Source organism: Marmota monax, unplaced genomic scaffold, assembly GCF_021218885.2.
Source record: "Marmota monax isolate L192 unplaced genomic scaffold, Marmota_monax_Labrador192_F-V1.1 WCK01_AAM20220418_F8-fsc00011, whole genome shotgun sequence".
Taxonomy (NCBI): Eukaryota; Metazoa; Chordata; class Mammalia; order Rodentia; family Sciuridae; genus Marmota; species Marmota monax.
The window spans coordinates 13918607-13935009 of record NW_026693082.1 but is presented as its reverse complement, the minus strand read 5'-3'; the positions used below and the strand labels follow the sequence as shown (position 1 = coordinate 13935009).

General features: G+C 33.8%; 1 protein-coding gene across 1 annotated transcript in view; it reads right to left on the bottom strand.

The window, feature by feature from the left end:
- Cog6 (component of oligomeric golgi complex 6) overlaps positions 1-16403 on the bottom strand; it is a 74187-nt gene that overhangs the window by 46804 nt on the left and 10980 nt on the right. Inside the window, exons 5-10 of the mRNA XM_046454222.2 lie at positions 11586-11697; positions 9765-9847; positions 9318-9388; positions 6850-6943; positions 761-889; positions 591-682 (exon numbers count right to left, since the gene is read on the bottom strand). Coding sequence (XP_046310178.1) covers positions 591-682; positions 761-889; positions 6850-6943; positions 9318-9388; positions 9765-9847; positions 11586-11697 — 581 coding nt within the window. The remainder of the gene's footprint in view (positions 1-590; positions 683-760; positions 890-6849; positions 6944-9317; positions 9389-9764; positions 9848-11585; positions 11698-16403) is intronic.

Genomic DNA, 16403 nt, shown 5'->3' with positions numbered 1-16403 from the left:
AAGAAGATTTGAAATTCTAGAGATATTAGCAGCTATTAAATGTAGTCATTGTTCTCCCTTGAAACCAAGACAAAAATTTTAAGTACATTTAGTACACGTCGTAACAAAACCTCTTTATAACAGTTTCATGAGAATGAAAAAAGATGCTTGGTGATAGAAATAAAAGAATTAGCAACTTAATGACAGTAAGCAAGTTACTCAGCCTGTTTACTCACAGATACAATGAAATTAATACCAATTTTTACCTTTAAAGTGTCAGGGTGAGGATCTGAAATAATACACCAGACACTCCAAAAATGTTTTAGGAGCAAAACAGAGGAGCGTAGGCTTGATGCGGAAGGTAAGAGGGTCTGCTACAAAACTGAACTGTGCATGACAGGATGACAGCAATGAGGAGGAAGTCTATTAGCAGCATGCAGTGGGGGGAGTCATAGCAAGGACGAGGAATGAGGATGTTTACCAGACCATCTATATGTGAAGTGTTTATCTCAGTGAAGAAGATGGGCAACAAGAACAGAAATAGAGAGCCTCAAGAGCCTAGTGCTGCTTTCTGCCTGGTGTTAGCAATACAACACCAATTGTGCACTCACCTTGTGCTGTTACATGCTTCAGGAGGGCTTCCAGGTGTTCCTTCTCAGAAGCAGTAGCTTGATGAAGCCACGCCAACATATCTCCCACATACCTAATGACAACTACATGTTAGTAAAAATGTCCTGGGAAAAAGATCAACTGATGTCTCTACTGACGTCGATTACTGTACCTCAAAGGGTCGTGGGAGTGCATTTCAATGGGCCTGGGGGTACCTCCAGGGCCCCCTCTTGTAAGAGCATCAATAAACCCGCGAACAACTGTACTTCGCCTGGCTGTTCCAAATTCATCTAAGGTATACCTAGAAGACAAGGTTATATGAGAGATTTGGGGTTTTTTCCTAAATTACATCAAGCTAATCACATAATTTCTAAGATAAGCAAACACAGTTAAAGCATCTTTGGGTATTCTCTTTCAAGTTATATTGGTTTTAAATTAAAAAATAAATATTGTGAGGTAAGTTTAGCATCTTGAAAATTAAGTCTAAAAGTACAAGAAAGAATGCTTCTCCCAAGAAAGAATGCTGGGACTGGGATTAAAACAGTTCCTTATTCCTCAATGGCAACAAGGAATAGCATCCTGGATTAGCAAAAGTAAGAAAATCGAGTCAAGGTGGGAATCCTGAACTCTTCAGGTTTTGGTTTCTTTGCAGTCCAAAATATGTAGAGTTTTATGTGAAATCATATACCTAATTCTCAGAAGCTGGTTATGATTAGAACTGTGTAATCCAAAATTAAAACTTTTTCTTCTACATTAAAAAATTCTCCTTATGATACTATTACAACTTACCACTAAAATTTGCCCCCCAGATTGTTATCCATTTTTAAAACCTTATTTTAACTCCAATAAATAGAGATTAGATGTTCCTTAAGTTTATTAACCAATCATTCATACATAACAAATATCTCTTATTTTAACAGACATTTAGAAGTCACCTATTGTAACTGAAAATGGGGGAAAGTTTTTCTACAGGGAAGAGGGGAAGACAGGAAAATTTGGGGAGCAATTTATGAGGATGGCCTGGAGCTGCCAGGAGTACCCATTTCACTGACTGGACTCTGCTCTTATCATTATCATTCCTAACACCCATTCCCCAGTTAAAAGTTTTATTTTAATGTACGCAGGAAAAATATTTGTATCAACCTAAAGTCAGCAGATTTCACACCCCGACTTTTAAATTCCTAACATTTTCTCCCAGTCTAAATATTAAGAATTATTTTTTATTAACCAATAATACCTTAACAAAAGTTACCAACATTTCCCAAAGATTTCCAGCAGAATTCATTCCTTAGGTACTTCTGCATTCTTTGGCATGTTGCTAACTTAATGAAAACTCCACATTTTGTTAAATATGAGAAAGCTGGGAGATGTATTATTTTCAACTAAAAGGAAAAGTGTAGTGAAGTGGCAAATAACTAGAATTTTTAGGAATCCAAACCTTTTTGAGGACTGTTCACTATTAACTAGACTGTGGTTCTTTGTGTGTGTTTTTGCTTTCAATTAAAAGGAAATAGTTTTGAAATTCTCTGCAGTGACACACCAGCCTAGGAAAGGGAAAATGCACTACCAGAAAGGCCTGTTAAACTACATGACCGCCCTCCATTTTTTTTTAAACATATGAGGATCAAAATGCACACTTCTATTTGGATCTCTTACTCTTCAGTTACACATATGATCTATGTGAATAAGGTATCTGATCCTATGAAATAAGGCACTTATGATCAGACAACCCACTACAGTAAAAAATTCATAAACCTTTCACTTTTTAACTATTTTTTTTTAGCTCTAGAGAGACACAACATCTTTATTTTATTTATTTATTTTTATGTGGTGTTGAGGATCGAACCCAGTGCCCCATACATGTGAGCTAGGCAAGTGCTCTACCACTAAGCTCAACCCTAGCCCAACTTTTCACTTTTTAAATACATAAAACTAATCTCCTTTCCTAAAATGCTACCATAGTAAAGAAAAACAACATGATTTCTGTTCCAAGATGTTCACTGGGGGGACAGTTATACCAGAAACACATAAATTCACTGGTTATTTTAAATGGGAGGGGATAAGCAACCCAGGTAAACACTGCAATTTAACAGATATAATATGGGATATTAGTAAACATTATAATCCTTCTGCAAAACAAATATAATTTAAGCAAAACAGACTGAGCCATGAAGAATCTTCAAAATATCCGTGGCCATGAAACATCTTTCTCAAAGACAGAAAAATTTTGATAAAAATCAGACTCTCTTCCAATAAAATTCAAAATTTCAAAATGTTGCTTTATAAAGGTTATAAACACTCATATTGTCTAAACATTCTAAAATTTCCCTAGTGTAATTTTTTTAATTGTGTTCATCTATATTAAATAAAATAAAATTCTGGTTAAAAGGCAAATTAAAAGAAAGATTTTGATTAAAAGTCAAGTGATAAAAGAATAGTATAGTTGTTTTTCTTTGGAATGCAACAAAAACACATAAAAATGAAGAAAAATAAGTTTTGTAAAAACTACTACATTCTCAAATAAGTTATGTTCTGAGGGTTTAGAAAGAGAAGGTATCTATTTTTTCATTTCCATTTATAATAAATTTTTTTTAAAGAAATTTCTGTACTTGATTTATTAAAATAATACATTAGTATTACAGTTATATACTACCTAAGAAACACTTGAGTTAGGTTATTTTCAATAACTGATACTTTTCTTGCACATGATAACACATTTGAGACACAATGTACAGAGAAGCTTTTACACATAACTTAAAAGAAGTTCAAATACTGCCATCTGGTGGTTAACATGAAATACTAAGTTTTTCCTAAATTTAATGAAACTACTCCTTGGAAGACAGATGATTACTTAAGAAAAGGCAAATTTTCTCTTTTTAAGCATTCATCATATCCCAGTAAATGTTCTTAAAAAACTACTTCCCCATTCCACTCCCTAATGCCTCTTAAAGTCTTTTAAATTTGCCATCATTGCCCATTTCCTGGCATGTGTCTTTCCCAGATAAACCTTTACCACTCTATTTGCCTCTCCATTCCATCTTTCAAGCTTTTCCCCTGCTTGTCATATAGACCTTAAATACATCCCTACTTAACTATCAGTTTCTTAGTCATCTCCTTTCCAAATAAATAATATCTAAAATTAATGCTATGCCAAGCAATATTCTAAAGCACCTCATGTGAATAAACCAATTTAATCTTCACAAGAGCCCTGCAAAGTATGTACCATCAGTATCTTCATTTTACAGCTAAGGAAAATGAAGCTTTCAAGGGCTTGCTTAAGAAATCTGGCTCAGCACCACAACTCACAATATCTAACCAACCTAGATGCCCTTCAGTAGATGAATGGATTAAAAAAATGTGGCATTATACACAATGGAATATTACTCAGCAACAAAAGGAATAATCATGGCATTTGCAGGTAAATGGATGGAGTTGGAGAAGATAATGCTAAGTGAAGTTAGCCAATCCCCAAAAAACAAGTGTCAAATGTTTTCTCTGACATGAGGAGACTGATTCATAGTGGGGTAGGGAGTGGGAGCATGAGAGGAATAGAAGAACTCTAGATAGGGCAGAGGGGTGAGAGGGGAAGGGAGGGGGCAGGGGGTTAGAAATGATGGTGGAATGTGATGAACATCATTACCCAAAGTACATGTATGGAAGACCCAAAATGGTGTAAATATACTTTGTATACAACCAGAGATATGAAAAAATAAGCTCTATATGTGTAATATAAATTGTATTGCATTATTCTGTCATATATAAAAATATCAATAATAAAAAACGAGAAAGAATTTTCACAACTACAAATTTAAAAAGAAATCTGGCTCAGGAGGTTGTGGCAGGAGGATCACAAGTTTGAGGCCAGCCTCAGCAACTTAGCAAGGCCTTAAGCAACTCAGTAAGACCCTATCTTAAAATAAAAAATAAAAAGGGCTGGAGTTAATGCTCAGTAGAAAGTGTTCCTGGGCTCCATCCAGGTACTCCCCACACCCCACCCAAAAAAGAAATCTTACTCAAAAATTCACCTTATGAATTCATATTGAACTGCTTCTTTCCAAGGGTTGATCAAGAATGATAACTTACAGTGAGTACCACCTCACCCCAGTTAGAATGGATATTAGCAAAAGAAAAGTAACAAGTGCTTATGAGAATGTAGAGAAAAAGGAACTCTTATACACTTCTGGTGGGAATATAAGTTATAAGAGCCATTATGGAAAACAGTAGGGAGGTTCCTCAAAAACTAAAGGTAGAACCACCATGTGATGCAGCTATCCCACTCCTGGATGTTCAAAAGAAATGAGGTAAGAATGCAAACGAGATACACACATGTCTGTGTTTACTGCTTCACTATTCACAACAGCTAATATATGGACTCAATCAACAGATGAACAGATAAAGAAAATATGGTGTATACAAACATGGAGCATTGTTCAGCCACAGAGAATAAAATCCTGTCATCTGCACCAAATGGATGGAACTGGAGGACATCATAAGTGAAATTAGCCAGACATCAACAAACAAGTATTGTATGTTCTTTGTCACACTTGAAAACAAACAAAAAGTCAGGCTGAAAGCAGAACAGTGATTACTAGAGATTGGGAAGGAGGCCGCAGGGTGGAGACTGGAAGAAGGATGGATGGATACAATCCCTGCATGCTGTATGCATGTAGGGAAAGAGCACAGAGAATCCCATTAATATATACAGTATGTGTTGGGAAATGGAAAAGTTACATTTCTGTAAAAATGCTGACTAGAGAAGTCAACTGTCCTTTTTATGTGTCTGAAACACAAAAAGGCACAGAAGCATCTTTTAGAACAAAACCTTATGAACAAATATTAATCTGCAGACAATGTTAACTAACACTTGATTAAAATTAAACACCAAATGTTTTACATACCAAGAGACTTATAATCATTGCCAATATCTTGAAGTAAAAATACTGGAAAGAAATTTCAAAGTAGAAACAAGCTGCTAAGCTGCTGATCAACAGTGACCATGCACAACATTCAGGGTACTATGATCTGGCTCTTACTGCTAAATCAAGGGCAAACTTTTGCAATGAATCTCCCAAAAGCGCATGTTCGCTCTCAGTCCACATCTTTGCACCTGTTATTTCCTCAAGCTGGGATGTTCTACTCAGTAGCTTCTTCCATGAAAAATACTTATTCAACCACAGAAATCACTTTATAACTCTTTCCCTCAGGAAATATTCCCTGACGATCATTTCTTTCCCCTATCCCAGAATATGTGAACAACCCAACACCTGAGATTCTCCCTCTAAACCAGCAATTAGTATATTTTATTAAAATGCATTTTCTTATGTCTGTTTCTATAAAATAAAGCAGTTTGATGTTGTGTCTCCAGCATTCAGAACAGTGCTTAACACACTAGAGTGTTGCTATTTTATCCAGAAGTCCCAACCTTTGTATTCTGTAACTCCCCCCACCCCACATACACACACACACACACACTGGGAACTGAAGTCAGTACCTTATATGTGCTGGCCCAGCACTCTGAGCTACATCCTAAGCCCTGTGTTCTCTGAGTCTATGATAGAATAAGTAATGTTCCAATCAGAAAGTAAAGAAGAAATCCTCTGAAAGAGATGTTTCAGAGCAGGATCCGATCAATGGCTCTGTACAAGTTCCTTGGCTGTTTACTTGGGTTTCTGAAAGCTTATTTTCATACTACTCCAGGCACTTAAAAAAAAAAATATTTACTTTTTATTTTATGAGAAATAATAAAATACAGGATGATTTATAAATAAACAAGCTAAATGCATAGGATTCTCATCTAAAACATTACCATGGAGTTCTTGATTGGTAATAATTTATAAGGTCAAAGACCAGGATCCTCTCTTTACTTGAATCCTATTGATGGAACCTACTGATAGAAATACTCTTATTTCATCTCTGGGTGATTATATCTCACAGACCCTATATGACTGTCTTCTCAAAGGAAAAGTTGATATAGGAGTTATAGTGACTTATAAGGCAGTTAATGAGATAACAGGCTAATTAAGCCACTCAACCTCCACATATCTAGGAGGACAACTAGATACAGGACACCTTGGTCTTCCCATCCATATTGTATTCTGTAGCAAGTAACATTCAAATAATATACAACAGGGTGAAAATATCACTGAAAAGCATAATTACTTAAACTATTATACATGAATTTGTTAGTATTTAAAAAATCAATAAAAATTATCAAAGAAAATTACTTATATAATACATGTCTATAATGTAGGGCCTTCTTACTTGTATAACACAGGTCTATCCTGTAGGGCTTCCATTGCCTGAGTTAAAACTGGAGATATGTCACATGACTCTTGTGTCAATGCTCTGCATTCACCTGTAAAACAACATTATAACCTTTGTTAAAATTAAAATTGGATATTTATTATGTCCACTGTATACCAGCAATCTAAATTCTATAGCAAAAATGCTTTTAAAATGTAGAGAATATGTCAATCAAAACCTATTTTATATGGTCAACCAAACTAGAAAAGTAAGTTTAAATACTTATATAACCTTACATAACCACAAATGCTGTCAACCATACTCCAGATCTGTATTTTTTTATTACAGAAAAACTACAGTTCTGGAAAAAAAAAATCAATGAATAAACATTTACTGAATTACTGTCATATACATGGTAGTATAAGGGAGGGGAAAGGAACACTAAAAATATATTACCAGTGCATTTCCTCAGGAGCAATATTTAAATAGTGTGCTAAAATGTTAGTGTGAATAACTGATATATGGTAATAAAATTATGATTTCAAAATAGTTTGGATTTTATGAAACTTTGTGTGTGTGGTGCTGGGGATCAATCCTAGGGCCTTGCCCATGTGAAGCAAGCACTTAACCACACCACTGAGCTACACCTCAGACCCCAAAAATTTACATTTTAAACTAAAAAATCTCTATGTCAACATTTTCCTTATTTTACTATTCAATTTTATCCATAAAGTGCTTACAAGTAACTACTATGTTCAAAGAACTTATGACTTGTTCAGAAATTCCCAATCTTCTGGTATATGAGGACCTTGCACCAATAGTTTATTTTCTAGCATGCACTGACTGAGAAAAACCCAAGCATCTCTACGTGGCTCCACAGAATGTAGTATTCAAGGTCCAATGGTAAATGTTGAGAACCACTATGTCATCTGTAGAGATCGCAGAAAGAAATGTGAGGCAATGTCCTTGCTGTTGAGAAAGTAGAAATCCAACTAGAGAGATAAGATGTATGTGTGAAAAGTTATATCATAACAGTGTAGCATAATTCTGGATGCTAAATAAATATTTCCAGAGGTTAATGTTCAGAAAGGGGAAGTCACTATGCTTTACTACAGTTATGGATAATTCTAGAAGACAGAGAACCCTAGCACTAACTTGAAAGTTGAGACAGGATTTGAATTCCAAGAGAGAAAGTCAGACAACTCCTGATGGGAGCAGACAATGTAAAGAAGAAGAGAGGCAGAAAAACAAGCAGGCTCAAAGATAAAATCATCCAGGGGCTGCGGCTATGGCTCAGGGGCAAGGCAGTGGGTTCGATCCTCACGAAAGAAAGAAAGAAAGAAAGAAATTGTGTCCATCTACAACTAAAAAAATATTTAAAAAAAAAAAAAGATAAATTCATCCAAACCAGAGCACTGGGTTTTCCCAGTACAGTAGTACAGGTGTAACTGGCTAACTAGATTTAATTCCAGGTCCTTCCAACAGTGAGCTGGTAGAAACACACAGTAAAATATTATGTGTACCTATTCCACTCTTGCTCATTTCAACTATCTTCTCTCGTTTTAACATGCTATTTTGCAAACAATTTACTGAAACATCCTAAAACAAATGTAAATAGAGTATTGTGGTAGGCAAAATAATAGCCCTTCAAAGTTACACACAACCAAATCCCTGGAACCTGTGAATATGATACCTTACACAGCAAACAGGATTTGGCAAAGTAATTGAGGTGATAAACCTTAAAGTAGGATTGTTTTCTCTGATTACCCAACTGGGTCTAAGGCAATTACACAGTCTTAAAATGGAAGAAGAGTTAGTCAGAGATATGAGGTGGGAAAAGAGGCAGAAGAAATTCAAAGTGAGACAGTGATTTGACTCATCACTGCTGACTTTGAAGACAGAGAAGGGGGTCATAAGCCTACGAATGCAGGAGGCCTCAAGAAAATAGGAAAACCCCTCAATGACAGCCAGCAAGGAAACTTAGACTTCTATCCTGCAAATGCAAGAACTGAATTCTGCCAATACACTGAATGAGTTAGGAAACAACAGACCGTCCCTTGAAGCAGCCCTGCCAACACTTGGGTTTTAGCATGGTGAGACTATGCCTGATTTCGAAGTGCCAAATAATAAATCTGTATTGTTTTAAGCCATTATGTTTGTGGTAATTTGTTACAGTGGAAAAAGAAAATGAATTCATCATTTGTAACTTTATGTAAATAACAAGAGATGCCCAATCAGCTTTAATGATAACCTAAAACAGAAACACTGCCTTCATTTTTTTATCATCATCCTTCATCAAATATGCTCTTGGCTGAGAGCAGATGCTCATGATATAAACACGAAGACAATATGTTCAAATGTAAAGTTCACTTTTCTTTTCAAAACTACTTTTGATTACTAAAATCTAATTACAGCAAATAAAGGCCAAATAAAATTATCAAATACTGATATTCATGAAACTACACAACATGAAGGAAATCACTCACTTTGAGCCCACCGGTAAAGTCTTTCATATGCCGTTTCTTGAAGTAAGGCCATCTGTTCCATAATTTCTAAACTAAAAAAAAAAAAAAACAATAAATTGAAGATTACAAACTTAAACTTTCAGTCAATAGCTATATCTAAGCACCTAACTATTTTTATTTAATTACATAATGATTTAGCTATCCTATGTTAACTTCATTTTGGAGAATAATTTTTCAATAATTTTTCTAATTAAATAAATGTCAAATTTTAATAGTATCACTTACTTATCAACTACTACTAGGGTATAACTAATGTCAGAGTATAACTTCTGTCTTTCCCAAAGATAAATAATAATGGACTAAGTCCTTATTTCACAAAATGTCATATAGTTTTAAATACAATCTAAAGTGTCTGAGACTTTGGAAACATAAGTAGCAATACTACTAGTGCAGGAAACAGTTACTCACCCTGCTGTTTGCTGGTTTGTTCGCAAGAGAACTTTGACATCATTATGAATCTGTTTTACTCGGCCCAATGCCTTGAAGAAATCCTTTAAAATTAAGAAGATGACTTTAAATATGTCCATGCTGTCAGGTAAAATTATATTATTCTAAATTAAAAGATCACTATAAAGAGAAGACAGACTTTCATATATTCTAATGAAGTCTCTCTATACCAATCCTAACTTTCTTCCAATTTTTATACAAAGTATAAGAGGTATCACTTCACATTTTAAGACACATTAATTTGATGCCTTCCATGTACCAAATAGCATGCTAAGTTGCCAGCAATATAAAATTTCTAAAGACAAAAGTCCCTGTCCTCAAAAAGTGTATAATCTAGTGAGAGACAAATGAAAACCTGAAGACTAACACAAAAAGCAAAAACACGCCCACTATTACATATCTATGACTTAAGCACATCACTCTAATTGCTGAAGATGCTGTTTTATATGTCAGCTATGCAGCCATTCTCTTCTCCTTCCCCCTTACCCATGAACAGAATGCAAAGCTGGATACATAAAAGACGCTCATTACATACCAAGAATTGACTGATGCTGAACTGATTACTGATTTTTTTTTCCTTAAGGAAAACATATTAGAGCCTTACTTTCCAGAAAATGTACTACTGAGACACTCAGTGAGATTCCATCACCACCTCAAGAACCCTTCTTGCCCTTTGATCCCTGATAACATCAGGCTTAAGTTTATATAGCTCCTTCCAATCAGGAGACCAAAATATTCTTTTCTGGAACAAACCACATTGTCTTCAAGGGGAAAAAAAACAAAACAAAAAACCCTGAAATTTCTCTTTTTTATTTAACATTTTGAGAGGTTTCATAATTCTGTTGGTCAGTTTGCAAAGAATGGCATAAGCTTAAAAAGTCAATTATATGAAAAGATAAGCAATTTCCAACTCCAGGAAAGATAGAAGTTATAAAATAAGAAACTTCTACTCCGGGCTGGAATTGTGGCTAAGCAGCAGAGTGCTTGCCTTGCATATATGAGGCACTGAGTTCAATCCTCAGCACCAAACAAAAATAAGTAAATAAAATAAAGGTATTGTGTCCATCTACAACTAAAAAAAAATCAAAAAAAAAAAAGAAAGAAAGAAAGAAACACCTACTCAAAGTGACCTCATTGTGACTCACAAATAGGAAATGTGATGAGACTACTGAGGGCTGCGGAGGGGATAAAGAGAACACAGGTGTGTACTGTTGTGCTTAAGGAGGAGAAGAGGAAGTAAAAGACTAAATCATATTTCATGATAGTGAATCAACATAAAACAGTCAATAAATAACAAAAATATATTCTAAATTCAAGATCTAGAACAGAATTTGCAAAAGCAGCAGTTAACAAGGATGAAACCAGCTGATGAGACTGAAGAGACAGGAATGGAACAGTGAGGCAGGTTTCTTTTTCTTTTTCTTTTTTTTTTAAATATATATATATATATATATATATATATATATATATATATATTTAGTTGTAGTTGTACACAATATCTTTATTTATTTATTTATTTATTTTTATGTGGTGCTAAGGATCGAACCCAGGGCCTCGCACGTGCTAGGTGAGCACTTTGCCGCTGAGCTACAGCCCCAGCCCCAGGTTCCTTTATAAGTTGTGTCGTACCCTGACTTTTTAAAAATACAAATGTAACTCTGAGAAATAAAAATTAAAAGCTAAAATGTGCATCTTAATTTCTCAATTTAGAATAAGCTTTAAAGTAACATGTGTAGCTGCTACACTCTTAAATTAAAGTTATTCTAATAGAAGCAAGGATACCTCAGTAACTGGCCCTTCTCTTGTACCTCGGAGAAGACTCATTTCATCAGAAGTCAGTTGGAACTTAGACAAGAAGGCATCTGCAACTTGTGCTCGAATTTCTAATCTTTGACTACAATAGGAAAAAAAAAAAAACAAGGAATAGAAATCAAGCATGCAATGCATTTGCATATCTATAAAACAAATTGTACCCTCTGACAATAATTTTGTAAAACAAATTTGTTAAAGATTCTAAGTATCTTTGAAAACCTTGTTTCTACCTTAAATGTTGGAAACTCATTTTATTGGAAATGCATCAGGTGATAAAGTAACTGGAAACTCATCAGGCAAGTATGTGATACAAACTAGCTGACATTATTCAACATTTGATATTTAAAGGACTCAATCATTATGTAAAAGCAGAAATAAGTTCATAAATGGTCTATGCATTATAAACTTTCAGCCACTTATGAGTACTGGGATAATTTAAATGTATAACTTGACAAGGTTATTTTTGAAGACAGAATTATACTCCTGTTTTCAACCAGTTTCTTCCCAGTCACTAAAATATCCTAACCTTTGAAGTTTTCATATGAAGTACACAAACACCAAAAATCAGGTCCATTCATTTTTTAAATTTTAGATTAAAAGAGAAGTGAAGAATCCTACTGATTCTCCCCAATCTCCAAAGTCTCTTCTCTACTTGGGGTTCCCCATATTTTCTATATGATAATTAAAATAATGTTTTAAATTATATTATCTAAATACAATCTTATATAGCCTAGCTGACAATCAGAAAAAGGCATACTCTAGTCTGAAAAGCAACCTATATGGACATAAAGGATTAGGTGGACTGCCAACCATCTAAAGGTCACCTAGGAACATGAACTCCCTGAACAGAACCTGTTCCACATTCCTGGTTTCTCTATCTTGGATCTGGAAGTACATAAATATGATTGTAAAAGTATAATCAACAAAGATAAACATGTACAGATAACACGACAAGTCAGCCCTCATTATTTTATTTGCACCTTCGGATCTGGAGGGTTTGAGTTTACAAAACTAAATATTCCAGTTGAATAACATAGAAGCTATACAGTTTATAGTTCTACAAACATAGAAATCTACAAAGGAAAAGTCAGTTGTCCAGGTTTTCACTTTAAACAATAAAACTTAACTGGGTTTGAAGAGTTGAAGAGCACAGGTCTATAACTGTCCTATTACTACTATCTAAAAGTCACCTTCAGAGGGTTTATTTTATACTCTTAAAGTTGTAATCATTATCACACAAGATTTAAAGTAATTATAAAACTTCATAAAATTCCTTGAGATAATACAAACTGACTCAACTAAAATCCCTTTTGGAGCTTTTTTAATCAATATTTAGAAACAATTTATTTAGGGGCCAAGGAAAATCAATCACTTTATGTTTTCACTTGTTTTAACTAAAACTAGTGCTACCCATCTTAATCATACCCCTTAATCACTAAAATTGATCCCAAATAATATGGTCGACTGGATCTAAAAATCAATCCATGAGATAAAGACTGAACCACAGACTTTATATCTACAAAAGAGATGGCCCAAAAACATTTTCAAGAATGGCTATTCTGCTAAAACAAGGGTTAGGTATCAAAAGATGGCAACTTTTAAAGTAGTGACAAAAATAAATTCTAATATATTTTAAAATCATATAACTCTTTAGTTTTATAACATTTACTTTTTCCAAGTAAATCTTTCCCACAACCATTCTGACAGAAAGCTACCTCTAGATGGCTCAATGGTTTGGTCTGGCAGCATTAGTGCACTGAAATGATATTAGTGGGGACTTACAACTTGTAGGCTGTAGCAGAGCCTGCTGTGACAAAAGGCACATGAGATGCAAACCTTGCCCTCACCTCACATTAACACTGACATATACAACTTCTGAGGGGTTTTGATATCTAAAATTTATATAAAATAAATGCTAATACAAAAATATAAACAATCATAAACTACAATTTCTATAGTACTTGAGATATATTCACACAATTACCACATGTAATATAATATACATATGGAAAATATATAGTACTGAATAATATACAGCATTTAAAAATATGAGGTAGATAATAGATGTTAGTACAAAGTGATCTAAGACAAGTTGCAGAAATATATACACAGGAACTTCCATTGTTCCTTACAAAGAAACTACACACACATATGAATTTCCAATACATGCACTTACATATTGCCCAAGTATTTAAATTAAGACTACTCAGTCTTCATGATTCCTTCAAATAATTCCAGAACATATAAATCTTCTGATACTTTTTTCTTTTCCTGAAGATATACTCTAAGTTCACCTCAATGAAGTAATTTCAAAATAATAAGAAAACACACACACAGGCAGTGTATGAGACAAAATGAAAAATGAAGGAATATAAATGGCAAAACAAAATGAAAAACATGTCATTTTTCCACTATTCAATGACATGCAAAATTAAAACAGTGTGATAATACTTTTCCTCGATAAAATTGGCAAAGTTTTTGATGACAATACCTACTGCTGATGATGGTATAGTAAAAGATATTCTCATGTATTTGGAAGTATAAATTGGTATAGCATTTTGGACAGAAATTTAGGCGATACACATCAGGATACTTTTTAAAAGTTTATATCATTGGGGCTGGGGTTGTGGCTCAGCGGTAGAGTGCTTGCCTAGCACATGTGAAGCACTAGGTTCGATCCTCAGCACCAAATATAAATAAATCAAAGTTTTTTAAAAAAGGATGCTTTTAAAAAGTTTATATCACTGATTCATTACAATGCTAAGAATTAACCCTGAGCAAGTAATCTGAAATGTACATAATGATTTAAAAACATTTTCTGAACCATTATTTTAAGTAATGGGAATAATATGAATATTCAATAATTTAAGAATGGTTAAATATGTGGATTCTTTCACAAGAGAAAATACAGCACCCTTTCCAACTCATGCTATGGTTTAAAAAATCCAGCAAATAAAATAAATTTGTGAATCTTTTATCTTGTCATTTTAGAAACTAGCAGATAAAATAATTTTGGCACAAAAACTTTTTTTTAAAATACAGAATGTATAATTAACAAAAATGCATGAATTGGACTACATCAGAACTATAAACTGTATAGCTTCTTTGGAAAACAGTCTGCAGTTCCTTGAAGAGTTAAACATAGAATTATCATTTTTGATCCAGCAAGTCTTAGGTATGTGCCTAAGAGATAAAAACATGTCTCCACAAAAACCTGTACATAAATAGTCATTGCATCATTATTCATAATAGCCAAATAATAGAAATAATCCAATTATCTATCAACTTCTGAGCAATCCCCAAAATCTTATGTATTTGTACAACAGAATATTATTCTGCAAAAAAAGCAATAATGTTAACATAGATGACCCTTGAAAACATGCTAAGCTAAAGAAGCTAGACATGTATGATTCCATTTACATGAAAGGTTTAGAAAACAGGCAAAGCTATATAGGAAAATGTAGATCAATAGTTGACTAAGGCTGATGACTATTTGTTAAAGGTCACAAGGTTTCTTTTGGGGTAATGAAAATGTTCTAAATTTGATAGCTGCAAACTCTGTAAGTATACCAAAAAAACACTGAATTATACACTTTTGAGTGAATTTTATGGTTGTGAATTATATCAACAAAGATGTTTTTTAAATACACCAAAATACATAAAATGCCACTTAGCATCACTGTATAAAATATAGCCTTAAAAATCATCTGATATTTTCTTTTATTTTAATACTTTTTATTCTTATTAACTTTTATTTAAGTTGAGCACAATCAGTATTACTCCCACAAAGTCTCAAGACATAAGAATATCATAGGCAATATCAGCAATAAGAACTTAAAATTTAAAAGTAACACAGTCAATACAAAAACCTTGTCATGTAAAAAGCAGCTAGTACAAAGAGCAGTAAGACTCTGCCCTTAATATCCAGTTAGAAATCAAAGACCACTACACCCAGCAAGAGTTCAGGAATTAGAGAGCAGAAGATATGCACTATGAGAGCAACAACCTGTGGGAATAAAAGAAGAAATCACTCACTCCTGTTCTTGTACTGAGTAAAGGTGGCTGGATGTACATGGAAAACAGCTAGATAAGAGAACTGTGAACTACAAAGGTCGACTAAACTTCCTATGAAATAAACTAATTCTCAAAGTAATAAGGAAGCACATGAAATATATATATGCATACATAGATACACATAATTCTCAAGGAACATGTATATGCATGCACACACACATACACATGGTTGCCTAGAATTTTTAATTGTGTAAAATATTTTTAAATGTATGATAGGCGTATATAACATACACATACTAGGACTTTAAAGGACAATGTGTTTTCAACAAATACATTCTGGGAAACAGAATTCCAGACAGAATGAATAAGAACATAGAAAAAGTCTGTATGGTGAATAAACACAGTCAAATCAGGAAGCATACAACATTACCCACTTTAAATATGTATGCCCACAAAAAAGCAAGCTCCTATGTATTGAGGGGGATAAAATGTGTAAGATCAAAATTATATTTTTAAAAATTAATTAAATCTCCAAATCCAATTTTAAAGAATGTTTGAATTCAAGGTTATTTACACATTTTTCTTATCCTTTTCCTTTACAGCATGGTCACTGTAATAAACTATTTTGTGCCTTATCCTCCCAGATTTCATTTCCAGTGAAAATAGAGACTTTATAAACTGTCTAAGCTGGAGGGACCCCTCCATATCACCAACAGTATCTTCTGTAGGATAGGCAGAAGGTCCAAATTGCTTCTAGGTCCAAATCAGAGAGTC